At 43.4% G+C, this 26,916-nt stretch overlaps 1 protein-coding gene across 1 annotated transcript; it reads left to right on the forward strand.

The window, feature by feature from the left end:
- ano3 (anoctamin 3) lies at positions 1-24,873 on the forward strand. Its single transcript, XM_047034503.1, has 26 exons — positions 1-102; positions 2,278-2,445; positions 11,640-11,855; positions 13,904-14,091; positions 14,291-14,449; positions 14,753-14,853; positions 14,963-15,007; positions 15,513-15,647; positions 16,089-16,195; positions 18,498-18,553; positions 18,664-18,785; positions 18,990-19,124; positions 19,308-19,404; positions 19,583-19,643; positions 20,737-20,819; positions 20,981-21,121; positions 21,468-21,632; positions 21,825-21,861; positions 21,958-22,069; positions 22,365-22,422; positions 22,744-22,841; positions 23,197-23,342; positions 23,515-23,667; positions 23,873-24,020; positions 24,158-24,353; positions 24,622-24,873. The coding sequence occupies exons 1-26, from the start codon at positions 63-65 to the stop codon at positions 24,802-24,804; spliced, it is 3,150 nt and encodes a 1,049-aa protein (XP_046890459.1). The 5' UTR covers positions 1-62; the 3' UTR covers positions 24,805-24,873.
- Positions 24,874-26,916: the final 2,043 nt, after the last annotated feature.

The following is a 26,916-nucleotide window of genomic DNA, read 5'->3' on the forward strand; positions in this document are numbered from 1 at the left end:
CATGGTTCACTGGGAATCATTTGGCGATCATCCGATGAATAGCTAGAGGACACAGACATGCTATGGAAGTTAAATGCCATGTCGTCTTCGGTAGTTTTTCAGGTAGGTTAATTAGTTGGAGATCCGAAAAATGCTATTTACCTTTCTCTTCTGTGGGAATCGCTAACTTTAGATTTCAAAGTTAGGTATACAGTTTATAGCAGTTGTCCTACCGCCCAAAAGCAAGCGAGCAAGTGGTAACGTGTATCTACTTTTTAATTATGGATAATGTGATGCTCGAGTAAACAATCTTGGGTTGGTTTGTTTATAGAAATTTGGACAAATTCGAAATATAATGTGCCAGAGTCAGTATATGTGTAAAATGTGTTAATGCCGTAGCCTATTGTTTGTGCGGTGAGACTAAAACGAGTAAAACAGGCTGTTTTGTGAAGGTTTTTATAGAGATACGTCCACAGGTTTGTCAGTGTCAAAGTTGCAGTATTACATTGTAAAATTATTATTTAATGCATACAATAGCCTACAGATGAAGTTGCTACTAAGTTTTTGCTTCGTTAAAAAACAATTAAACACCAACTTGTTCGATTTTATAAAGCTGTCCATCAGGTTGACATATGTGATGTAAAGGGAAATTATCTAAATTACACCACGAAAGTAACTCAAGTTCAGTCTGAGTGACATTGATAGTTATGGCGATATAATACTCGATGAAACCATTGTTTCTTTCAATAATACACAATAACACTACACAGAGTGATGTTGGTCAACTCAGTGATTAAAATGTTTACATTTTTAACGGCATTATTGATTGCTATTTCCTGATAATCAACAAGTTAAAGAGGATGATGTCATGTTTTTACAGTAGGTTGAATACAGTCACTTAGGCTGTTGCAAACTAATGCGTTCACTGTTACTCATCGCTATGATTCATGCACACACTTAAACCATATTCCCATTTAGGCCTGAGTAGAGTGCAGCGGAAATGTGTGTCTTAAGTCCCAACTAAAATTGTATATTTTGAATAGATTATTCATGTACCAGGAAGCTCAAAGGATTTTCCTTCTCACCAATCGATATTTGCTAATAGCAAACTTTTAACTGTACAGTAGACATCGACCATGTTTGATTCAAGTTCCATTAATGACAAATGCTCTTGAAATCATCATTTTAGATGATCACCTCATTTCAACCACATCTGAGGAGACTCAAGAGGGAGATGTGATTGTTGATCCCTCAGGGCTTTGTTTATAAAATATTTTTCCTGAATGCTTTGCAAAATAAGTAATTCCCTCTGTGAGCAGGGCTGAGTCACACTGTGCCTCCATTTCAGAGGCATCTTGTTTCCGCAAGCCTAATGAGGCCGAACGTAGAGATGATCATTACGTCCTCTCAGAGTGAGGGGACGTAGACACATCAACACATCCGGGTGCTGATAATGATGCTCGTGGACTCAGGGATAAAGAAAAGGAAAACAAAAACAAAACATACATATGATGTCATGAATAAAATTAATCTTAATTACTATGTGATTTACAAAGATAGATTTGCAAGGATTACATGCAAGAAGTCCTATGGCGTGTGTTCTTAGTGGCCCAAGGATTTAGAAGGCCTACCTTAGGCCAAACATGTGGTATTGGGACTATTTTTGTATTGGTCAAGGATGTGCTCTGCGTGTCAAACCTGCACAACAGGTTTTGACCCAGGTACAGGTCAGACCAGTATGGATGTAGCCTTTCCTAATTTGGTGGGGGGAAATGCGAAAATGAATTACGTTTTAGAATTTCAATGTCTGGCGCAAAGCCCCCAACATAGCTACAACTATGGTCAACCATTGAAATGTAGCAAGTGAAATATCTGAAAATATGTTTTAAACTATAATGAGCCCCTATGTTTGCAATGATTATTCTTTAAGTATACTGCCACTGTAAATATTTTAGCAGTTGGAAAGTTCAAAGTACTTATGAATGCATGTATGAGATAGTTGATTAGGAAGCCAAGTTATTAGAAAAGACCTATTGTCCTCCATTAGTGTCATGTATCAAAGTCTTTTTGATAAGTGTTAAACATTTATGAGTCCAGCAATACGAGGAGTATTACTGTGGTCTCCTGTTTGGGTTGCTGTATCTAAACACGTAATCCTATAGGTTTTCATAGGAAATATGATATATGACTTAAATATATTAAGTAAAGCAGTTCTCAGGAGGAGTTTCTAGCTACAATAAGAAAAACAAAAGAAAAGTAACCCTGAAAGAACAGGTATGTGTGGCTCCTCTTTTGCAGAAGCATGTCACGAGGAAAGCCTTCTCACCCAGCCATTGCTGGTGCTGCAGGACCCCGGGGCCAGAGGGGCCACACCTGTTCCTCCACAGCCCTGCCTGAGCCACTCGGTCTCCTGGAGCTCCTCCCTGGACACCAGCGCTCACACTGGGGATACCGAGCTGGACTCGGGTGAGTCTCTCTCAAGGAATCCAAGATGGCCTCTTGCGTTGTCAGTAGAGCCTAACCGCTTTGCTCTAAAACTGACGATGCCGTGACAAGAACGACAATGATGCCGTTTCTCTTCGGTCTCCCTTCGCTACTGCATCGGGGGGGGGGGGGGGGGGGGGGGGGGGGGCGTGTCAGGATGGCAGGAAGTCTGGAATCAACACTGGAGACAGAGAGGAGTCATCAACAATGCCCAGCTCTGTAATACCTGTCTGACAGGAAGTGTATGAGAGGTTCTGTCAGGTTACTCTGAGCTAGTAAAATAGCCATATCAGCAAATTGCACTCTTAACACTGAGTGCTAGAGAGAGACATCAATGGTAATGCTTTTAGATGGCTTGATATGCTGTCCTGGGGCTGTGGGTGCTTCTTAGAATGAAAACTATTTCAACAGGAAACTACATTTTTTTAAATCAATGTAAAGGCATTATGTGGAAAATTACAGCAATTTGCCTGATAGACTCAAGCTCTTTTTCAAATAAAGATTCATTTGTGCCTTTTATTTTGAAGAGCAATTTGGATGGTACCTTTTATATATGAAGGTAAATTAGGATCTAAAAAATGTGCCAGTGTAAAACTGAATAAACTGACAGGGACCAACTGAAGCAAGCGCATGGTTGGCTAGCCAATCAGTTAAGAGGATTCTGGTCTATGGACCCCACCCCCTCCTGCCTTGCCTGAAAATCATTTGGACCCTTTTTGACGATGAAACGGGGCCAAAAATTTGAGTGAATAAAATTGGCAGGCGCAAACGGTGAGCTCACAAAATGTAAAGGCAACGACGCAAATCTTTTATGCTCTTTTTTAGTGGAGAGACTGCTTTGATCTAATTATCAAAGCAGTCATAAGACCAGTCTTTCCAGATGTGTAAATCAAGGACAAATAAGCCTTATTATGCCTTTATTACATGTACTAATAAAATGTGCATGTGCCTCCCCAGTGCATGGCTCTGGATATGTGTAAAAAACCATCGGAAGAGTCAACATACTGCACTAGATGTTGTAGCGCGTCATGACCACTTGAAACACTAGATGGCAGTAAAACCTTTCCTGAAACTTGCACAAACACCTGACCTACATGTGTAAATGAACAGATAGAAGTGGTGGAGATTTCTTTTTTTAAGGAGTCACTTTTTAAAAGCTACTTATTTAAGTTATTATTGGCCCAGAAGCTGAGACAGAAGCTAATTGCATTGCCGAGTGAAATGTATCAAGGTGGCATGCGCTACATTTCCCACCAGTCCTCCATAAATACCACAGCAGTGGGAAGAGAAGGGACCTGCTGAGCTGCGAGGAAGCAGATGGTATTAATGTCTGTGACTCCAGACCACAGACCACAGACAGAGATTCTCAAAGTAGGCAGCCTTGAATGGAATCGTTGGGCTATTGAGACTACGTATCGGTAATGGGTATGCCCTTGAACAGGTCATGATCATGTGACTGCCAAATTATGAAACGGAGGTGACTAGGCTCCTCCTTCCTTTGTGACAATGACCAACATTAAGTCGCTTCTGATTGGAGGGATGCAACTGTTCTGTCCCATTGCCATTGAGATAAGATCAATGACCTTGTGGAATTCATTTTTTGGGGGGAAAAACTCTTAAAACGCATTTATGATTTTGACTGAGTGGATGTTTGTACTATGTTGCAATAATCTACATAGAAGTAGTGCCACACAGGTGTATTGATTATTAACAGGTCTCACCCTGACTAATGTTCTAGTAAACTTTGAGATTTTGGTCTATATTGACAGTCGGCTGCACATCCATGATGCGAATCTCCAATGCCACAAGATTAGGTGTTCTATCGTATTGAGATCTGGTGACTGTAGAGATTAGTACAGTGAAGCAAGATGTACAAAAAAATAAAAAATAACTCTTTACGATTATTATAATAATAATGCTTTTTTTGCCGCTTTTCAAGTAACTCAAAGACACCATACATTATAAAATGCATGAACTAAATAGTATAGAAACACTACTACTAATCAGTCAAAGTTATTCTAAACGGATATGTTTTTGTAGGATTTTTAAACGGGCAGATGCAGTCCGACTGACGCATCTGCAATGGTAAAGAGTTCCACAATTTTGGCGCTGCACCAAAATAATAGCCATTAGAAGATGGGTATGTGGTCATAAAGGAATGAACATGGTCAGCAACAATACTCAGGAAGGCTTTGGCATTTATACACTGCTCATTTGGAACCAAGGGGCCATAAGTGTGCCAAGAAAATATCATCCCTCACACCATTACACCACTACCAGCTTGAATTCTGACTTTACCATCTGAATGATACTGCAGGAATCGTGATTCATCAGACCAGGCAAGGTTTTTCAGTCTTCTATCATCCGATTGTGGTGAACCTGTTCAAATTGAAGCCACCGTTTCCTGTTCGTAGTTGAGAGGAGTGGCACCCAGTGTGCTCCTCTGGTCTAGCTCATCTGCTTCAAGCTTCAATGTGTCTTGCATCCAGAGATACTTTTCGCCATACAGGTACCTTGGTTGTAACAAGTGGTTATTTTAGTTTCCTTTCGTTTTTTTTATTTTAATTTATGTTCTGGCACGTTCTGCTTTTTAGATTTTGATAGTGACATTCGAGGCAGGGAGTGAGAGAGGGGATGACATGCATGAAATGACCCACTCTGGAATTGAACCGTGGTCATGGAGTAAGGTTTAAGCCTATATGGGACACGTTTGGCTCGAACCAGTCTGGACAATCTCTTCTGACCTCTGCCATCTCCAAGGCATTTTTGCCCAAAGAACTTCCACTCGCCTGACATGTTCTCCTTTTTTTTACCATTCTTTGTAAACCTTAGAGATGGTTGTGCACGAAAATCGCAGTATTAGCAGTTAAATACTCATACCTGCCCAACTGGCACCAACAATGATGCACATTGATCTTCCACATCTGACGCTTTGGTTGAACTTCACTGGATTATCTTAACCATACCATATCCACATGCCTAAATACAGTTATACAGGTGTACCTAATAAAGAGGCCAGTGAGTGTTTTAAAAGAAAATGTGATGTGTGCGCCTTGAAAGCTGTTCTTAGCTGTTTTGACGAGATAGATCATTTATTTGGAGCAATATTTGAAGTCCTCACTGATCAAGACAAACTGTCCAACGTAGGACCTCCTCTACAGTACGTTACCATGACAACAGCCATGGATGGGGGAGCATGCGGAGCTTAGACAGGTGTTGAGGGTTTGCGCATCGCTCTAGAAATCGTTGGGTATGGATGGAAACTGCAAGACCACCTACGCAATCCCACTATAGTTTCACATGTATTCAGCAATATTGCTGTTTAAAATAAGGAATATAATTTACTGTGGAAATCAATCAAACGGCGCAATGGTGCATCATTCGGGGTCTATTCAGTCCTTCAAGCAGCAAAAAGGTTTGTAGTTACGATGCTGTTCGTTTCGTTAGTCAGGTCTTACGTAGTCACGAGTACTTTTGTACCTTGTTTATAGTTTGCGAAATGTGTTCTGGAACGCTAATGCACCTATGTTGACACACGCTAGAACTGTATGCTATGTGACGCATAGCGTTGTTGTGAGTTGTTGTGAGTTTGCCCACGGTAAAAATGACGAAACTGTTTCACACACGTCCGAGATATGTGTATTGAGTAGTTTTGCGATGCTGCGATTTGAAATACATTATTTTAAAACCGACATCTTGTAATTGTCTGTGAGCTTAATGGAACACGATGACAATTACTACATTACTTCCATGACCCTGCACTAAAATGTTCAGTTTCCTAAAGTAGGTCTCTGTTTCTTTTTTTACAGTAGTCTTTATTATTTATCTGAAGTACATTTCCATTACATTTCTAATTGTAGCCACAGTACAATTAAACTAGATTGAGATTATCAAAAGGTTTAAAATGAACATGACAGTTCACAATGACAAGCAGCAAGAAAACACTAGAGATGCTCAAACCATACATCATCTTGTAACAACAGCATCCTAAAGGCTGAGTGGTTGTGTTTGTATAATATAGCACCAGACAGGCTGTTGATACTGCAGATAATTGATTTATCTGTGATCTAATGGAAAATAAACATTCAAAGGTAATGTGAGAGGCAGCATCAATCTGCACTTTATGCTGGTATCCATCTTAACACTGTTTTGGAAAGGAAGCTGGCAAGAAATACAACTTAGTCCAACTCCAGGTCAGATTAGCACATGTCTGTTTTGTCAAGAGCCTGCAAGTTTTCCCTTTTTTAGGTTTTCTCTCCTCTGTAAAAATGTAGAGATATACTGCTGTCAGATGCCCACGGCATGTTTGACTGGATGAAATGAAATTAGTGCTCAGTTTGGCACATTTGACCCCTTTAATGTGCGAGGTAATGCACACAGTAGAAAAGTATGCTGCTTTAAAACAATAACACTGTCTCTGATATTGATCATGGAAAGTCTGGCTCTCTGTAAAGGATTAGGTCGATTCTAGTAGTTGCTGTTCATTATTGCTTGTGTATTCAGAGTTCTGTGCCTAGAGTTGTCCTTAGTGATGATATCTGTACTGCTGACAAGCACTCCTTTTTTGGAAATAAGGAGTTTAGTTTTTCTAGCTGGCTCATGAGATCTCACTGGTGAATTTTGTGCTTATGCAGAGAAATGATAGCAACTTTATTCACGGATAGCATGATTGATGATCACTACATTAGCAGTCCTATTAGTCAAGATTTATGGGTGATGAATTCTCAGGCATCCATGCTGATTTCCTTCTGCATCAGAACACAAACACATTTGAGTCTGAGCAGCTATGATGGTAAAAGCAAAAGTTGGAATCTGTCCTCGAGAGGCAGTATTTGATAGCTTGATGTCTCAGTTTAGGTATTATGACTTTGCAATAAGATATTGACTCCACAGTATAAACACTCCAAATGAACTTCAGTTCAGCAGACCACATTGTCACATCAGAAACACCACCGACAAGGACTATTTCCAAATATGAAAAGGAAACATTTGGGCTTATTTGTGATGTAAACTTGAAGGACAGAATTTCTTTTTGGAAAATATTAAATGTTGAAATAATGGATATTTGTTAAATATTGTGGCATGTGTTCAGTGAAGGACTGCCTGAACTTTTGATTACCCAGCACCCCCACATCCACAAGCAGGCCACCTGTTTTCTTATGTCATCACACAGATGGTTTAATAGATATAGATATAATTCATAATTATTCTTTGAAGCATGAGGTGAAAGAATGGTGAATCCTACTCTGGTTTAGCTAAAATAAAGTTTGCTTTACAAATTCTGAATACTGTACACATTTTGTAAAACCCATATCTTCCTCTGATTATGAGATAGACTTGGTTTGCTGAAGTAAGGGCAGGTACACAGAATGTTAATACAGTTTTAACCACATGGACCTAAGGCTTTGCAGAAAATCATTTTGTCATAGGAAGAATCACAACCAATCCAGGGACATTACATAGTTCTCTGTAGGAGGGTGCAGAGGCAAGCTGTGACATAGACAGATAGATTAAAAGGCACAGACTGAGAGGAGAATCCAGATGTTTAATCCTCTGAAATGAGGCAATAGGAGATTCTGCCAAATTTGTATAAGACTGTTCAGAGTTCAGAGGCCTATAAACCATCTGGGCTTGGATGTGTTCAGGGTCGGACCACCAAGCAACACGTGATAGCCTTCAGCCAAGAAACTGTCTCTATGGAGGATAAATCTAATTACTTTGCAAATAATAGTCTTTTCACATCGCCCATTTGATTGCTTAAAACTGTTGTTTTTTGCAATCTCATTTGTTTGATATTATAACTTGTACTGTTATTTTAAGTACTGTTATGCCAACTTCAAGATTCCATCTGGCGCTCTGATAAAACAGGACAACCTCCCTTTGAACACGGCAGAGTCTGTATTATGATATCGTGCCAAGCAGGAGATAAGAAAACAACACAAATGGCTTAAAAATAGTTTCCTCAGTAGAAGTTGTATTTATTCCTGGCTCCAGGCTGTAATCTGGTGAGGGTAGCAGAGTTGTGATGTACCTGTTTTTCTATGTACCCCTGCAGTGGGGCTACCCTTATATGCCCAGTGTCAGGGAACCAGACACTTAAAAATATCCTGATGGGAAGTGCTCCACTCTTAAGTGGGAAGACTCAGGCTGAGACTGAGCACAGATGAATAATTCAATTTATGCTTCATATGGGAACATGAAGGAAATATGGGAAAAAGCCCACTGACCTGAATTCACAGCATCTTGTTGCTATCTGCAACATCCCTTCAGAAAATAAGCTCCCTGTAGTTTCTGTCTTGGCTTCTTATTCAGGCTGGGCCAATGGAAGGGCAGGGTTAAATTGTGGTGGTATCGGATTCTATCCTGACTCATTTAGGTAGTGCCTATGTTTACATATCCACGCTGGATCATTCAAAGAATCCATCCAATGTTTATTTACAATTGCATGTATTCTCTGATTAACCTTTTGAAGATATTTCTGTCCGATCTATAAAACAAAAATGAGATAAGACTTACTACTGTCCACTGTGATGGATATTTTTATGTGTAAATGTACAACCATCTGCTTGATGAAAAATGCATAAGTTCTTGGCAAACCCATACAAAAATCTTTGCGCACACACATAAGCGCATATCGCAACACCCCACCAAACTCATTATGCACATGAAAAAACATTTTTAATCTCACATCACAAAATCCTCATAGGCAAGCTGCCCGGTAAATTCAATTCCTGGATCATAACTTTTCCTGAAGCACTGCCAGCCACCCCTCTGACTAAAACACATCTTGTGTGTGTGTACCCACGTTTGCAGTAAGGGGCCTCAGTCATGCTGATGTGGTGAGAATAGAAAATATCTCGTTTTTTTCCCCACGTCAGTCACACTATTTATCTTCTTTCTCGTCCAATCCAACCTTTTTTTGTCTCTTTTTCTGTGACTCACTTGCACACACACTCGACTCACTCGTACACACACTCGACTCACTTGTACACACACTCGACTGCCAAACACTCAGTCTCCTCCACCAATAGTACAGAATCCATGCTCAAGTCCACAGACACACAATTGCTTGTGCACACACAAGCAAACGCACAAAAGATTAACTTTCTCCCAACAAAACAGTTTTAGCCAGCCCACAGTCAGATTAAAAGCAGGATTGCACGTTAGATGAACCCTTTATATATTTATATAGACTTATACAATGCGGTGTTTTCAAAAACAAGCACCCATCTGTCCTGCTAGTGGGGCCGAACTGAAGCACACATGCTGTACATCAAATGTTTACACACAATGCTGTGGTGTTTATCTGGGCAAACCTCATGCCCAACCCATCTTCTGTCCCCTGTAGAGTGGTGAGATGAGTTGGCAGCAACTCTGTATTGAATATCCATGATGGAAAGTTCACACTATAGCAAGCCCATCCAATTTGTAGGACTATTTTAAACATGGGAGTCATTTGGGATCATCAAGACTCACTCCTGTAGACTGATCTGATTGTTTTAGATATGCTGAGACTAGCTGGAGTCTCCTGGGATTGTAGACTACCTTGCATATCTACCGTTTGATCATTATTTCACCAAACCAGGGAGTTACTGCCCAGGAGAGTTGTCTTATAGTTGTTGTATTGGAGAGACTGTGAGCTGTGTTCCCTAACTGACCATTTAATTTAAATAACAAAGTGATTGCAGCTTTTGTCAACCCCAAAGGCAGTGGAATTATAGCCCAGGTGACTGGCTGTAGGACTCTGGGCCCACAGTTCATGTAAATGTATCACTTAGTCATAAATCTGTCTGGGTGGAATCAGGCCTTTATAAATAACCAGACTATTAAAAGATAAGTTTAGAAAATGACATTTTGAGAGACAGAGTATTCTTTTCAAAATAGTGCAGCAGGTATTTGTGTTTGGTTGTCACCATTTTCTTTTGACAGTACTGAGAGCTAAATAGAGTAATGCCTGGTTATCAGCCAGTACCTGGGTTAAATCTGGACAGAACTATTAATTTGTTGACTGAAATACGACTGACTTGGCTGTGAGAGGATTCTTTTAATGTGGCTCACAATCCCTGCGGTTTTTCAGCTTTTTCAATTATTCATCATGTAGCCTTAAGCACACTTAGCTTCACACATTTCATATCTCTGCAGAGGAATAAACGGTGTGATCGGTGTTTCCCCTGGGCCAGATAACTTATCTTTAAATGGGTTGTTTCGCCCAACAACACAGGGAAATCCTACTGAAATCAACGCAGTGAGACAAAATGAGTTATTGCAGCCCCTTTCAGCACAGGGTTGGTGAGGGCGAGAGAGTGAGAGAGGATTATCAATGCAGCTGAGCATTGCAGAGGGGCGTTATGAGACTTTTTCCCTGAAGGTGAGAGTCACGTTCTCTTCCATGTGTAAGAGGCACGTTTGAAAATTAGAGTGCGTTTCATGAATAAACGTGTGAGCGTGGCAGAATCATGATGGAAAGTCATATGAAGGTCAGGCTTGCAGTTGATAGTTGCCTATTTGTTATGATTATCAGCTGTCATAAATGGCTTTATATGTCTTAATTAGATGCTTTATCGCTGTGGCTGCTAATGGGAAAATGTCAATCATTAAACATTATTGACACACGTTTACCTCTCTTTTATACTGTGCTTGTGCATGACGTCAGAATAACCTTGAAGCATATGACCGTTTCATACGTGCGAAGCTGCTTACTGTCCTAAGCAAAACCATGATTACCTGGTCACGCTCTAGCCAGATGTCATTTGTAAGCAGCTGTTGTTGCCCTCCCAGGAGTGTCATACCTCCAAAAACGGAGTACCATCTATCTGATGGGATGAAAGGGTCATAAATACGCTGATGCTAATGACATCATGACCATCATGGTAAACCTTGACATGATGGACTCCTCTGATACAACCGATTCACGCCGTCTCACTCCTCCCCTGCCCTCCCCTCTACCCTCCTCCCCTGCCCTCCCCTCTACCCTCCTCCCCTGCCCTCCCCTCTACCCTCCTCCCCTGCCCTCCCCTCTACCCTCCTCCCCTGCCCTCCCCTCTACCCTCCTCCCCTGCCCTCCCCTGCCCTCCCCTCTCCCCTCCTCCCCTCTCCTCCCCTGCCCTCCCCTCTACCCCCCTGCCCTCCCCTCTACCCTCCTCCCCTGCCCTCCCCTCTCTTCCTGTGTCCTCCAGGCATGCACACAAGCATCAGTGAGATCCTGAAGGAGAAGACCCTGAAGCCGTCCCGTCGCAGCTTGCCCTGTCTGGCCCAGAGCCAGACGCACCCTCTGAACCTCAACCACTTCCTGTCCGTGCCTCTGAGTCCAGAGGTCAAACACGAGGCTGTCCCTGTCCTGACACACAGCGTCAGCCTCAGCTCATCCTGCACTGTCCTCCCCCCCCAGACAGGTCTGTATGTCCCACTGGTCTGTATGTCCCACTGGTCTGAATGTTCCACTGGTCTGCATGTCCCAATGGTCTGTATGTCCCGCTGGTCTGAATGTCCCGCTGGTCTGTATGTCCCACTGGTCTGTATGTCCCGCTGGTCTGAATGTCCCGCTGGTCTGTATGTCCCACTGGTCTGTATGTCCTGCTGGTCTGAATGTTCCACTGGTCTGAATGTCCCGCTGGTCTGTATGTCCCACTGGTCTGTATGTCCCACTGGTCTAAATGTTCCACTGGTCTGAATGTTCCACTGGTCTGCATGTCCCACTGGTCTGTATGTCCCGCTGGTCTGAATGTCCCGCTGGTCTGTATGTCCCACTGGTCTGTATGTCCCACTGGTCTGTATGTCCTGCTGGTCTGTATGTCCCACTGGTCTGTATGTCCTGCTGGTCTGCATGCCCTGCTGGTCAGTCACTCTATCAGTCAGTCAAGCACTGGTCGTGACTTTTTCACCACAACGTTTAGTGCTGTAAGGAGCATCTATAAACGTTTTACTCTCTATAAGGGTTCAGAGTCGTCAGCGTATATCACAAAATAAATACTCAGTGTATCTACCACCGTAATAAATATCATGCTGATTGATAATGATGGTGATTTACTCAGCTGCTGTGTTGGGTACTCTTGGAATGCTTTTTGTGGTGAGAAGCGATCGTAGTAGTTATATACTTGTTCATTGATCTTTGTATTGAGTGGGTGACAGCAAATGCATCATATTGATTTGAAATGCTTACATTTTGCCCTCAAGGATTTATATTATGTAGCGTATACATTTTATACTGGAGTGGCTGTTAAACGTCGCCAGAAATAGGAAGAGATCCTGGCAAACTGTTGTAGCCAGCAGCAAGTCATCACTTTGTGGCGCTGCCTTTGAGGAGAACAGAGGAATTATTCAGCCTTTTTAATGAAATATTTAGCAGAAGGGAATTTAGATACCATTTCGCTTTCCAAATAAGCTTGACTGAAAAAACTCTATCTAAGCATGATCAGCCGTTGCAAATGGGGGGGGGGGGGGGGGTACTGCTGAATCCTGTTTCAGTCCTAAACTGATGCAGACGGCAAAGAAACATGCGTGTTCATGGATCCCAGTTGATCCCAGTTACGCTTTCATCTGTGTATCCAGCCTGTGCCCTGAATACAGGAAGTTGTTCCAGTAGAACTTAATCCCCAATGTGTTTTATGAAGTAGAGCCCTCAATAGTATCAGAATCGATCTGCCACAGAAAACACTGTTGTGAGTAGTGATGTGGAATATTTAATCTATTAAAGGCTTATGATCTAAGCTGTGATGATATACTCGATGTGCTCTAGATATGAACAGATGGATGAGCTCTACAATCCCTGTAATGATGGTGATCATTTTAATTAGTGCCATGCTAAAACACAGCAGCCATATTAGGCAATGAGGGATAGACTGTTCCTATCCACTCTGGGAAGCTCCGCCTCCATTAATGACACTGTTCGTTCTCCCCTGATCCCACAACCTACAGAGGATAAAAGAGCTCTCTACTGCAATCCCCTCTTTGGATTAGAGAGTGCTGATAAAACCAAAAGCCTCCAGACCATGAAAGCCAGGGTGGAATGATTTGGTTTTGCCCTCTGCTTCCTGTCTAAAGATGAGTTCCCCAAATCAAAACTGACCTTCCCTCAACTGCAGCTGTTTTGTTGTGTCCTGTGAAACTGGTTACCTTGCTATATTCAAGTCAAACATAGATTCCTTTATATGGACCAAGCTTGAATCAGTGACAAATATGTCTGGGCTGCTTAGCTTACAGTACCATCCAGCAACAGCTGACCTCCCACCACAGACATTTTTTGCTTTACTGCCATTTTACCTGACGCATAAAGTCTCTCTTTTATTTTTTTATGGATGCTTATAGATTATTTATAGTTTCATGATTAAATGTTTATCTTAAGGACTAAAATACCAGCTCAAAGGTTAATCACTCCTTCATATTCACATGAAAGCAGAATATTTACAATGTGTAAATGCTGTCTCTGTTTCTGTTTTTACAGAAACGATCAAGGACCTCTATGCAGAAGAGTCGGAATCTAGTTCCTGTAAGGCGAGGGCAGACGATTATAGTTCCTGTAAGGAGAGGGAAGACGATTCTAGTTCCTGTAAGGCGAGGGCAGATGATTCGTTTATAATACAGAAACCTGTCATCCGTGCAAAGTTAGAGGCCCGCACTGATTCAGTTCAGGTAGCACACTCCTGCACCCACACCCATTAAACAGAATGACCCCCATATTTTTACCTGTCTTGAAATTACTGCTATCGCAGACATTGACTGGTCACAAAATCAAGAGTTATGCCTTAAATCTAAATCTTTTTGAGACCCATTTTCTGAATTTAAATCTCTAATTCAGAAACCAAGAAGCTAAAACAATGTCTCTCTGCAGAGCAAATACAAACGAGCCAACTCATCAGGACTCCTGTTCAGGGATGGAAAGAAACGCATCGACTACATCCTGGTCTACAAGAAGTCAAGTCCTCAAGTGGAAAAGAGATGCACCTTTGAGAGGAACTTGCGTGCTGAGGGGCTGATGCTTGAGAAGGAGGTATGATAAACTGAACTACATTCTCCGGTTGAAAGGAATGTATCAGAAACCCTCTCCACAAAGCACTTCCTACCTGACTTTCTGTACTGCTTTGATGTGAGGAGGAAACCTGTCACAGAAATCCTGCTTTTACTTTAGCAGTTTTTGTCAAATGTAACACGCACAAAGTGGTTGCATGAGTTTGTAATTCCAAACTCCACATGTTGTTGCTATTCGTTTCTCTGTGGGAGAAGAAAGCAGACAGTTCTACAGGGTTTAGATACTGGCATGAGCTAACCTGGTACCTCTTCTTGCTCTTGAAAGCCCTCTCTGACCAACAATGACATCATGTTTGTCAAGATCCATGCTCCTTGGGACACTCTTTGCAAATACGCAGAGCAGATGAACATCCGGATGCCATTCAGGTATGTTGGTGCTGTAGTGTGTCTGGGCTGGAGGTACTGATGCATAACTACTTACTACAATGTGGGGTCAGGTCATTCTGTGAGCTTTTACTCTCATAATCTGTTTCAGAAAGAAATGTTACTTTACCGACTGGAAGAGCAAAGCTTTGAGCAGGTAAGTGGAGTGACATCACATTGTGAACTTGTCCTTGGTATTCTGCAAAAGCATTTCGTCCACCAAAAAACACCTTCCACCCAGCTGGGCTGTCTCTTGCGTGTTGGGAGCTTGGTCTGGGTGTTGAAATGGAGGCTGGAGGCTGGAGGGAGGTCAACGAGAATGGATTGTCATTGTCTCAACCAGGGGGACTTCCTTAATTGAACTTTCACTGAGCTCTGTCTACCCTGAGGGGGGTTTAATTAATTCAGGATTAATCCGGTTTCCTAGAAGAATGTTGGATTTGAGCTTTTAAGCTTTATAAGTCACCCTGAAGAAATGTGTCTACAAAACAAACACTGTGAGTGATGATAATATTGTCTGGAACGGATATTAGGATGGAGGGATTCTGAAAGACTGTCTCATCCCAAACATTTACGAGTGAAATTGTCCAAACTACAAACTGTTTTGTTGAATACTACAATGTTCTCATACCGCGGTTCCGTGTGTCCGTGTCTGTATGTAGCAGGTTCCGCCAGAGATGTCGTCAGATTAGGAGCTGGCTCCCCAAAAACCCCATGAAGCTGGATAAAGAGGCCTTGCCTGACCTGGAGGATACCGACTGCTACACAGCCCCCTTCAGCAGAGCGCGTATGCACCAGTGAGCGACAGAGACTCAAACACACACACAAAATGTGTTAATAATATTTTAGGATTGAGTATCTGTCTGCAAAATTGCAACGTGGCTTGTTTGTTCTGGCCATCTTCTATGCCAAGATACTTTTTTTAAGACCCACAAGAGCCAAGGAAGTCTTTGGACTGTGTTGTTCAGCCAGAGGGAAGGGCACGAAAGAATAACGACTGAATGTAAACTGTGTTTATTTCTTCAGTTCTGCAGTCTTTGGATCATCCCTTAATCTTCTGTTTCTCATTTTCAAAGATGTGTTTATGGAGCTAACCCAACCCAATGTTGATTTGCCAGCAGTACTAATTCCTCTTTTTGGAAGGGGGGTAATCTCTCTTTATTCTGCAAACCAAGTGTGGGTGTCTCTATCAAATGAACAGTTTTATAGGTAACACATACTTTGTCCTTCTTCCTCAGCTTCACTATCAACAACAGGCACACGTTCTTCTCCAACTCCACCAGAAGCAGGATCGTCCACCACGTTCTGCAGCGCACCAAGTATGAGGATGGGAAGCCAAAAATGGGTATGAACCAGTGCTGGATCTGCCTGTGTCCAGTACGCAAATACACCATCATTACTTATGGGGGCCAAAAAACTGTTTTTGTACATCTTTAGATGTTTTGATTGCAATGGTTCATCTAGACTCAATATTCATTGGACAAAAAAGGTCTTATTTATCATACACATCTGAAATAAATGTGAATGATAACATCCGTTTTCATCCCATCAATGAATTCAGCATGGTGATGCATGTAAATTGTGCCTTGTCTGGATCAGAGATAACAAAGGCCTGCTTTTCCTGATCCATTGAGTGAGTCAGTCAGTCAGTAATTTCTAGTCAAGGCACTAATTTATATCACGTTGCCATTAGTTTTCTAATTTCCATTTTCCTGCTGTCTGTCCTCCTGTCTTGCCTCTGTCTGTTTGTGTTCCCTTGTCCATGTCCCAACTATGTATTTCTTGTCCTGTTTCTTTACCAAACTTACTAAGACCGTTGTGAGGGCCTTCTTGTAAGTGTCAGCTGACATCTCTCAGATGTAGCACAGTAAGAGACAGGATACTTTGCTCTTCAGATGTACTGGCTTCAGTGGGACAACTGGAGCTGAGGTTTGGGAGTTGTAGTTCCATGTGTTACACCGGCGGCTGATTCAAATGTGAGCCGCTGTCGTCATTGGCACCGTCCAAAAAATGGCTGATCCTCTCCTTCTGGCTGTTATGTATTTATTTTTTTGCACTGGCACTCAGACACCCCCCCCCCCCCCTCTCTCTCTCTCTCTCTCTCTCTCTCTCTCTCTCTCTCTCTCTCTCTCTCTCTCTCTCTCTCTCTCTCTCTCTCTCTCTCCAACCCCAAACTGTCCATCGCATTAAAAGCCCTTGTCAGTCTACTGCAGACATGTTTCGCTGATTAAGGTTTAGCCTTGAAGGGCCTGTGGGATTTCAACAGTAATATTTTAATACTGCTGACCTCTCTTCTCCACGCCAACAAATGAGATCAGATCTGGCAAAGGAGTGACCAATCCCCTTCTCTAGTGCTCGTGACCTCACAATCGACTATTCCAAGCAGGACTACTTCTGAGCTGTGCTGTGAACACAGTAGTAACACAGTAGTAACACAGTAGTAACACAGTAGTAATAAATCCATTATCCGAGGCAGCTGCATATTTTGCACGGAAGACGAGGCTCCATCAGGATATTCAGGCTTTCATCCATATGTCTCTTGCTCATTCCAACCACATGAATATCAATCTATTTGTCCCTTACGCGTCCACTCATATGGAAGTTACAGTGGAAATGCCTTCTAGTATGTATGTTCATGGCTCACCCTTCTTTACAATGTTCCTGGTGTTAAGTCTCTCCATGAATGGGCCGTACAGCGTCAGACTGCTGCGCCCCCCCCAGTAGCACCCCCCCCCCCCCCCCCCCCCCCCCCCCCCCCCTACTATGTACAGCATGTCTGTGTGTCGGACAGCGTTTCTAGTTACATCTCCTCCATTTTTCAACAGCTCCTCCCCTCTGTTGTCAGTCTCTCCTTAATTATTATGGTCACCATGACCGGATCATGATTGCCCAGTCTCTGAACTCCTGGGAAGGTGCGTATGTACACGTTGGTGCCACTGGGCAGTTGAACTAGTAGAAACTGGACAACAGTGTTGATTCATGTTCTTCTCAAGTAGGTCTTGATCATGGATCATTCTACGTAGTTGTCAGTATATGCAGGAACAAATAAACACGTCATGTATAAACACGTTGGGTTGAAATCAGCCGACTGATGTCATTTCAACTGAGAAACTTAAAAACCAGAGTCTGTCTGTGTTAATTGTGTTTACGTGTGTTATGTTTGTTGTGATGTATGTTTTGTTTGTCATGGTTTCCCCACTAACTGTCTACGCATTTAGTATTCACCGTTCATTTCTAGAGTTGCTGGTAAAAAATGTTCTCCAAGTTCATACAGTTTAGACTGCTGTAATGATACAGCAATGAATCGATGCAATTAGGATTATGCCTTGCAATGAGATGATATCGTCCACACTATCCTGCCTTGTGGCCCTTCCAAACTCTAACCACACTTGGCCGAACAGAAAGCAGAAGACACAATTATGTCGAACGAGCGGCTAATCAAAGTTTTGCTGTCTCAGGGGTTCCAAACAATCAAGTACTCTAAGCCCGACGAACTCTGTTACAGTACAGTACTGTTACATAAAGCAGTATATTATAATCACAGCTGAGGAGTGGATTTAAATAGTTAATAATGTTCTAGTGGACTTCTGGTACTTATTCAGGTTTGTTTGGTTTTGTGTGTGTGTGATGGATTTGTTTCTATCCAGGTATCAATCGACTACTGGGCAATGGCACATATGAGGCTGCGTTTCCTCCGCACGAGGTACAGTTCATAATCATAAAATGTGTCCAAGCTGGACTTGTTGAGTGTTGGTTTACATCACTCATGCATCATTCACGAACAGCGTGCTTGTTTCTGGCCTGCGATTTCAGGGTGGTTACAAAAGCAAGCACCCCATTAAGACCCACGGGGCACAGAACCACCGACACCTGCTGTATGAGAGGTGGGCTCGCTGGGGCATCTGGTACAAATACCAGCCTCTGGACCTCATAAGGTAACCAGCCGTGATTTGCTCAGTATCTCACGGGTTTGTGCTCTCTCCCCTTGTACTCTGCCTGCCAGAGAACATTTCCCTAGAGTGAGACAAGTCTCTGGTTTGATTAATGTCTGAATAAAACTCTAATTGAAAAGTCAGCCTGTCATGTGGGCCGGTTGTTGCTACAGCAATCTGTCTTCTTCTCCTTCACCCTCCCGACAGGCGGTACTTTGGAGAGAAGATAGGCCTGTATTTTGCCTGGCTGGGATGGTACACTGGCATGCTGATCCCCGCAGCCCTGGTGGGTCTATTTGTCTTCCTCTATGGCCTCTTCACCATGGACACCAGCCAAGTCAGGTCAGACCCAGACACCCCACAGCAGGGCCTCATGTACAGACCCCTAACATCCTCCACAATCCACATAAATACTTCTGTGTATTTTTTTTTTTTTGTGCCTTTTTCCTAGGTTTTGCCATTTGTTTGACTGTCTCATTAACGCTGACCTTGTGTCTGACATGCTCTCCTGGGTTCTGTCTTCAGTAAGGAGATCTGTGAAGACAACACCACCATCATGTGTCCTATGTGTGAGGAGAACTGTCCTCCTTGGAGACTGAATGATAGTTGTGTCTATGCAAAGGTCAGTTCATTTATCACTACATGGAACTTCATTTCAGACTGCAGTGCTAATTAAGTTTAGGTCAACGATGGTCATTAAAGGCCTGTGTAAGTTGCACAATAGTTGTACTTTCTACGGTAGTAACTAATATTGTACAACTGTAATGGGTGTTCGTATGTATATTGTGTGTTTTTTTCAGGTGACCTATCTTTTTGACAACGGGGGAACTGTGTTCTTCGCGATATTCATGGCTATATGGGGTAGGTGAATGCAGTTTTTTTTGGTTTGAAGTTATCTTCGTGCAAATACATGTTTAGGATTCTGTTCCCCACGGTGAACAGCTTTCAAAGAAACATTTGTATTCATCTGAGATTACATTGTAGTTGGAGAAAAGTTCAAAAGGAATACAATGTTAATACACCATTGAACAGGCCATTAGGTGACTAATAAATCAGTATTGGAAAGCCTTGAGTTAAATCTCTATCCAATCAAGTCTACATATAATTAGCTCCTGGTAGGGAGAGAGGCTGGCCCCTGTCCTCCACCCACATGACGCTGCAGCATGGCGATATGAGAGGCTGGCCTCTGTCCTCCACCCACATGACACTGCAGCATGGCGATATGCCACTGTTGTTCTGACGCTTGTGCACCTGTTCCCAAAGCGAGTGTCCCTAGCTCGCCATCAAGCCTACTGCACCGCACTGTACACGGCTTGGATCTGCTTGTCAAACCGACAAGATGAATGATCCTGACTGCTACGGCAGGGGGCTGGTCTGTCCTGTCCTCTGGTTGGGCTAAATGGAGGTCGCAGGGAGGTCCAGTCTGCGACTGTAGTGGCCTGGTAGTGACTGCAGGGACTACGGAATCCAGCTCTGAGATTTTTTGGGGGCAGTGTGGCCGAGGCTGCATCATTGCACCACTGACTGCACTCCCGGACTGCTGCATGTGAGAAGAGGATGAGAAAGGGGGGAAAAAATGGTTAGCCCAAGGGACAGAACACAGGCATCTGAAAAGACTGATTTTCTTACCCTGCTTCTTCAAAAAAAAGTGGGTCGAGCTATATTAAACTTCAACAGCAAGTGGAGTTGAATAGACTTAGAGGGTGCAGACTGGTGCTGTGTACTTTCTCACTGAAAATATCCATAGGTGTGTCCCAATCTTATGCGCAGTTCTGGTCACAGATGTCAGTCTACACCAGAAACATACCTACTGTTTCAGAACAACATTCACTCAACATCACTCTGAAACGCATGAGCCATGTCTTTCAGGAATATGAATTCCATCTCTACGGTGTCGACATGATCAATACCTTTGATTGATTTCTTTACATCCTTCCCTGTGGGAATCTCACAGCCACTGTGTTCCTGGAGTTCTGGAAGAGGAGGAGGGCTGAACTGACTTATGATTGGGACCTCATCGATTGGGAGGAAGAAGAGGTCAGTTGGTCGTACTCTGTAATAGATTTACAACCATTTCACCCAGTGTTAACAATGTCTAACTGTGTTCTAGTTGACAGCTAGGTGGGTTGAAAGAGGCTGATGCAGGTCATGTGATAGGTCATGTGATAACGGGATGCATGGCGTTCTGTGTGTCTCAGGAGGAGTTGAGGCCCCAGTTTGAAGCCAAGTACTCCGGAGTGGAGAGAGTGAACCCTGTGTCCGGCAAGCCTGAGCCCTTTCAGCCCTTCACAGACAAACTCAGCCGGCTCATGGTGTCTGTGTCTGGAATCTTCTTCATGGTAAAACCCCCCTCTCACCTCATGAGTAATCCGACTGCCTGCCATTGCGACCTGACTAGGTTCAGGATGGGCTTTTCCTCTGAATGTACAACCGGTGGGAGTCTGGCAGCCGCACAGCTCCCCCTGCTGTAGATGGTTGTGTATTTCGGAGCATGCTGAACAAATGTGACTCGGTCTCCCATTGTATTTCCATTCCAAAGCATCAAATGAGATGGAATACCCTAAAGCAACACCCTGAGAAGATGCTTTATCTAGATGTCCATTAGATCCACTGAAGATTCAATTACAGTTTGTTTTTCAGCCTTGTTTGATTTTCTACTCCTCTCTTTCCCCTCCCTGCTTCCAGATTTCCCTTGTTTTGACAGCTGTTTTTGCCGTGGTGGTTTTCCGACTCATCGCCATGGAAAAGTTTGCATCGTTTGACTGGGAGTTTGTGAAGAAGAACTGGCAGTTTGCTACCTCTGGCACTGGTGTCTGTATCAACTTTATGATCATCATGTCTCTGAATGTGGTGGGTGTTTGTCTCGTCTGTATCTGTGTTTCTTAAGAAGCAGGTGCTGAATGAACCATACAGACGGACAGGTGTTGGGAGGGCCTGACGTGATGTCAGAAGCTAGTTTGGGGATGCTCATCTTGCAGATTGTCGATTGCTGTCATTTCCTCATTCACAGTTGATGGACATTTCTATTTTTTCTCTCATCAGGTTTATGAGAAGGTGGCTTATCTGCTCACTAACTTGGGTGAGCATTACTGCCATGCTGTAAAACATTCACCGTAGCATGTCACAGGTTTGATAGACACATGACAACTGCACTTTCAAACTGTCATCCCTACAGAGCACCCACGCACAGAGTCAGAATGGGAAAACAGCTTTGCACTCAAGATGTTCCTCTTCCAGTTTGTCAATTTGAACAGCTCCACATTCTACATTGCTTTTTTCCTTGGAAGGTAAGCGACTCAAAAGTCCATCTCCCCAATAAATGTAGCTAGACATTTTCTTTATGAGCTACGGGCCTCAGGACATTCAATTTCCTTTGGAGTTTGGCAGCACATCTTCCCTTCCCCAGTTTCTGTTTTCTAGTTCCTTCTTCCCTGCCATCCTTAATGTTATTATTTCTCTGCATGGTCTATGTCATCAGCAATGCGAGATCAGGCCACTGTTTCTATCCTCTCCCCACTAACAGTTATTACAGATTGGACAATTGAATTTGTAAGCTAATGTTGTCAATTTCATTATGTTTAGGTTTGCTGGCAGGCCTGGGAAATACAATAAGCTATTTAATAGGTGGAGACTGGAGGAGGTGAGTACAATTGCAAAGCCATTAACCAGGTTATTATTTTAACACTGTAGGAATTGGTGATTGCCTTCCATCTGGGCGGAGATTTTCGAATATTGAAGAGATTTATCATTTCTGTGATCATTTCCATGATTACTAAATTCACACAGTAATGAGAGTCATTAATCTCCCTTATAATGAATCTTAGTTACAATACTGTTCAAAATAAAATATGCAGTAAAGCTCTATCATTTAGAGGAAATACACTAGTATTTCTCCAAGCATGACATTGCAGTATGGATATACTGTTTACCGCTTTTTTAATCGATTTGTATCTATTATCAGTGCCACCCCAGTGGATGCTTGATCGACTTGTGCCTGCAAATGGGAGTCATTATGGTTCTGAAGCAGATCTGGAACAACTTTATGGAGTTGGGTTATCCGTAAGTACTGCACTTCCATAAACAATTACCTGTGTATGTCTGTCCAACAATCCCTTCAGAGTTGATGAGACAGTTTCACCCCTAAAATCACATGATCATGCCGGTGCAGTCATTTCTTTGAGTTACCGATCGACATCATTCCACGATTTTGTCGTTTCTGGGCAGTTTTATGAGGTGCATGCTGATTCAACAATGAAACAGATCCACATTATTTCTTATTTCCACATGAAAGGTCCCTTTCTTGTGCGGAAACAAATCAAATCCTCTTTAGTGCGCTGAGTTTAGTGCTCCCGCAGTGCTTTGTCAGAAATAATTGGTTTGAGTTGACAGCCAACATTTTTTCCTGGCTGTTCAGTTTGCTGCAGAACTGGTGGTCTCGACGGAAGATGAAGAAAGGAGGGCAGAATGTAGAGAACAAAGTGCAGCTTCCACAGTGGGACAAAGACTGGAACCTGCAACCAATGAACGCTCACGGTCTTGTTGATGAATACCTAGAAATGGGTATGATCCTCTTTTCAAAATGTTACCTTCGACCTTTTCCTTGAAGACGTGACTTCATAAATGGAGTTGTTACAGTTGGATGTGTAATGTTGGTATCTGGATTGGTACTGGAGCTGTGTTCAGTCAGTCCTGTTCAGACCCTCCCCACAACCCCCTCCTCTCCTCCCCTCAGTTCTCCAGTTTGGCTTCACCACCATCTTTGTGGCTGCCTTCCCTTTGGCTCCTCTCCTGGCTTTGCTTAACAACATCATCGAGATCCGCCTAGACGCCTACAAATTCGTCACTCAGTGGAGGAGACCCATGCCTGCCCGCGCCACCGACATAGGTCAGCTGGTGTCCCTCTACTCTGCCACTCTCCCTGAGTGAGGCCGTTTCTCTAGCCTTCACACCCACCACCTCGATCGATTTCAATTCCTCTTCACATCGGGTGGTGTGTGTGTGGGCTGCTCTGTCGTTTTGCTTACTCACACGTCGGGTAATGCTACCTGGAGCTGAATGTTCTGAGCGAGCTCTCTTGTCTTGCTGTGCAGGCATCTGGCATGGCATACTGGAAGGCATCGGCGTGCTGGCAGTCATCACTAATGCCTTTGTCATTGCCATCACCTCCGACTACATCCCTCGCTTCGTTTATGCCTTCAAATACGGGCCGTGTGTGGACAAGGGCTACCGCCACGAAAGGTACGTCCGTCTCCATTCACCCGAACGGGAGTACATCTATATTTGACTGTCAGGGGAGTCAGATGGCTGAGCGGTTAAGGAATGTCTGAGAAACAGAAAGTGTTTTCCAACTGGTGACGAGCCTCTCTTACCCTTAGGTGCCTACGAGGCTACATGAACAGCAGCCTGTCAGTGTTCGATATGGGGGAGCCTAAGAACGGCAGCCAAATCCAGACCAGGTTCTGCAGGTACAGGGACTACAGGGCGCCCCCCTGGAGCCCGGTGCCCTACGACTTCACCCTGCAGTTCTGGCACGTCTTGGCCGCCAGACTAGCCTTCATCATCGTGTTTGAGGTGAGTGAGAATCCTCTCTCTCCCCTCCTTTCTCCTCCTCTTCCTCTATATTTCTTATTATTTATCTTTTGGGTAATGCACGCAATTACCTTTATTCACTTTGACGGAAAGTCAGTAAACCTAGTTTACTTCATGTATTATTTACATAACATTGAACCTAACCATAATACTGTATTTTATCTTCGAGGTCCATGAATTCACACAAACTAAAATATAGAATTGTAGAAAAGTTTTTTTTCCAATGACAAGGTTTACATTGCACCCTTAGCACCTGGTGTATGGGATCAAGTCCTTCATTGCATACCTGATCCCGGACATGCCCAAGGGCCTGTGTGAGCGCATGCGTCGGGAGAAGTACCTGATGCAGGAGATGATGTACGAGGCAGAGCTGGAACACCTCCAGAAGGAGAAGAAGAAGAACGGCAAGCGTTATCACCATGAGTGGCCTTAGCTTGACCCCCCCCTGTCCTCACACCTTCACACACAGGCAAAGGCACACACACCTTCCTCACACACACACACACACACCTTCCTCACACACACGCACATACACACACCTTCCTCACACAGGCACGCACATGCATACAAATACCCCCCCTTCACAGGCTACCCACAAGCAACCCACTACGTCTTTAAGCCTCTGGCTTCACTGAACTGAGTCTGCACACCAAAGAGGCCTGAGTCGTCGTCCCCCTCTCTCCTCGGTCCAGAGTGTCGGTGCTTAGTCTTGGTTTTGAACAACCCCTTCCCCTCCTCTCTTTCTCCCCCTCCTCTTTCTCCCCCTCCTCTCTTTCTCCCCCTCCCCTCTTTCTCCCCCTCCCCTCTTTCTCCCCCTCCTCTCTTTCTCCCCCTCCCCTCTTTCTCCCCCTCCTCTCTTTCTCCCCCTCCTCTCTTTCTCCCCCTCCTCTCTTTCTCCCCCTCCTCTCTTTCTCCCCCTCCCCTCTTTCTCCCCCTCCTCTCTTTCTCCCCCTCCCCTCTTTCTCCCCCTCCTCTATTTCTCCCCCTCCCCTCTTTCTTCCCCTCCTTCAGCTTCATCTGGCAGGCTGCCCTTGGCCTTGCACCGTGTCATGGCTTAGAAGGGGAAGTCCTGTGCAATTGTAAAGTTTACTATGCAGATCAAGGGCTGCACCACATCACCACTGCTCTCTCCTCACTTTCACAGCGTGCGCTCTCGCTCTCTCTCGCTCTCTCTCGCTCTCTCTCGCTCTCTCTCGCTCTCTCTCGCTCTCTCTCGCTCTCTCTCGCTCTCTCTCGCTCTCTCTCGCTCTCTCTCTGTGGCAGCTAGCACCATGCTGTAACAGATCGGTCTAGAACAGCTCACAACATGGCAGTGTACATCTCCATAGACATCATAATGGTCACTGGCCTATGTGACTGTGAGCTAGTGTGACACGTAGTGGGTCTTGTTGCAAAAGTGATTCTGGTGATGTGGCTACCAAAAATAATGGACAATGTTTATGCAAAATAACTGTATGTTGCCCTCAAAGCATGCTAGTTTATATTCACATTGGTTCATTTGTAAACAGCTAATATAATACTTAAAAGATGTTAACACAAATCTTTTGCTAAAGGTTTCTCTATAAAATCATGTAAAATGCATGGAAATATTGTTTTGTATTTTTTGATAGACAAAGCCCCTGTCTAGATGCCTGGTTCTCATACGGTTTTATTCTGTGTGAGCTGTGTTAGATTTTATTTGTAATATTTATTCCAAATTGCTGACCTTGACTGTGTCCTAGGTTGGTATATCTAGTACATAATCATATGTAAATCTAGTGTGATTTAATTGTGCCTAACTGTTTTGCAAACAACAAGATGCGTCACCAACATCACATGTGCCTGTTTGTGCTGCAAGTTGAGTAATCTCCCTCTTCCTCTAGATATCTCCTCTCGATATGCTTCAAAATGTGAACAATATAGCCCACCACTGTTGCTTGTGCACCAGCCTCAGATGGTGATTCAGCTCGTACAAAATCCTCAGCGTATGAGGAACAGCCCCATTGTAAACGACTCGCACCTGCAGGGGTAAATCTGTTCTTCCATGCCGAGGGTCTGTTTCTCATTCGCTCTTCATTGTGCTCTATTGTAATGACTGAGTTAGCTAGTTTAGCCCTGAGATAGTTCAGGGAAACACACTAGGAAGCATGGAAGTGAAAATGTCAGACAATACCCCAACATTCTGCTACTCTATATTTTCAATTATAGCGTTTTTTGAATCGATATATAAAATAACATACAGATTAGAATTAAAGAATGGAATCTTGAACAGATGCTTAATTTTTACATTTTCTCAAGGACTTTGCTACCAAGCACATTCGATTACATGACTTCTTCAATTTGCACGATATGTGTGGCGGTTTCAGAAAATAAATAATGAATGGAGTCTAGAATAGTAGTAGCTGAAATGTAAGACTGTCTGGAATACTTTAATTAGGACATTCTGCTACAGTACTTGTTGTGTTATTGCTGTACATTTTTATTTTTAGTTCAAGAGTAATCATTTCAGTTTTTCTTTACAAGCTGTGTGTGCACGTGTGTGTGTGAAGGCGCGCGTGTGTGTGTA

The sequence above is a fragment of the Hypomesus transpacificus genome, chromosome 14, assembly GCF_021917145.1.
Source record: "Hypomesus transpacificus isolate Combined female chromosome 14, fHypTra1, whole genome shotgun sequence".
NCBI lineage: Eukaryota > Metazoa > Chordata > Actinopteri > Osmeriformes > Osmeridae > Hypomesus > Hypomesus transpacificus.

Bases quoted from the DNA above. Each gene is read 5' to 3' on its own strand.
- ano3 (XM_047034503.1), top strand. From the start codon at position 63: ATGGAAGTTAAATGCCATGTCGTCTTCGGTAGTTTTTCAG. The intron at 14,450-14,752 runs GTATGATAAACT...TGCTCTTGAAAG, and splicing joins GGCTGATGCTTGAGAAGGAG to CCCTCTCTGACCAACAATGA. The intron at 24,354-24,621 runs GTGAGTGAGAAT...TTGCACCCTTAG, and splicing joins CCTTCATCATCGTGTTTGAG to CACCTGGTGTATGGGATCAA.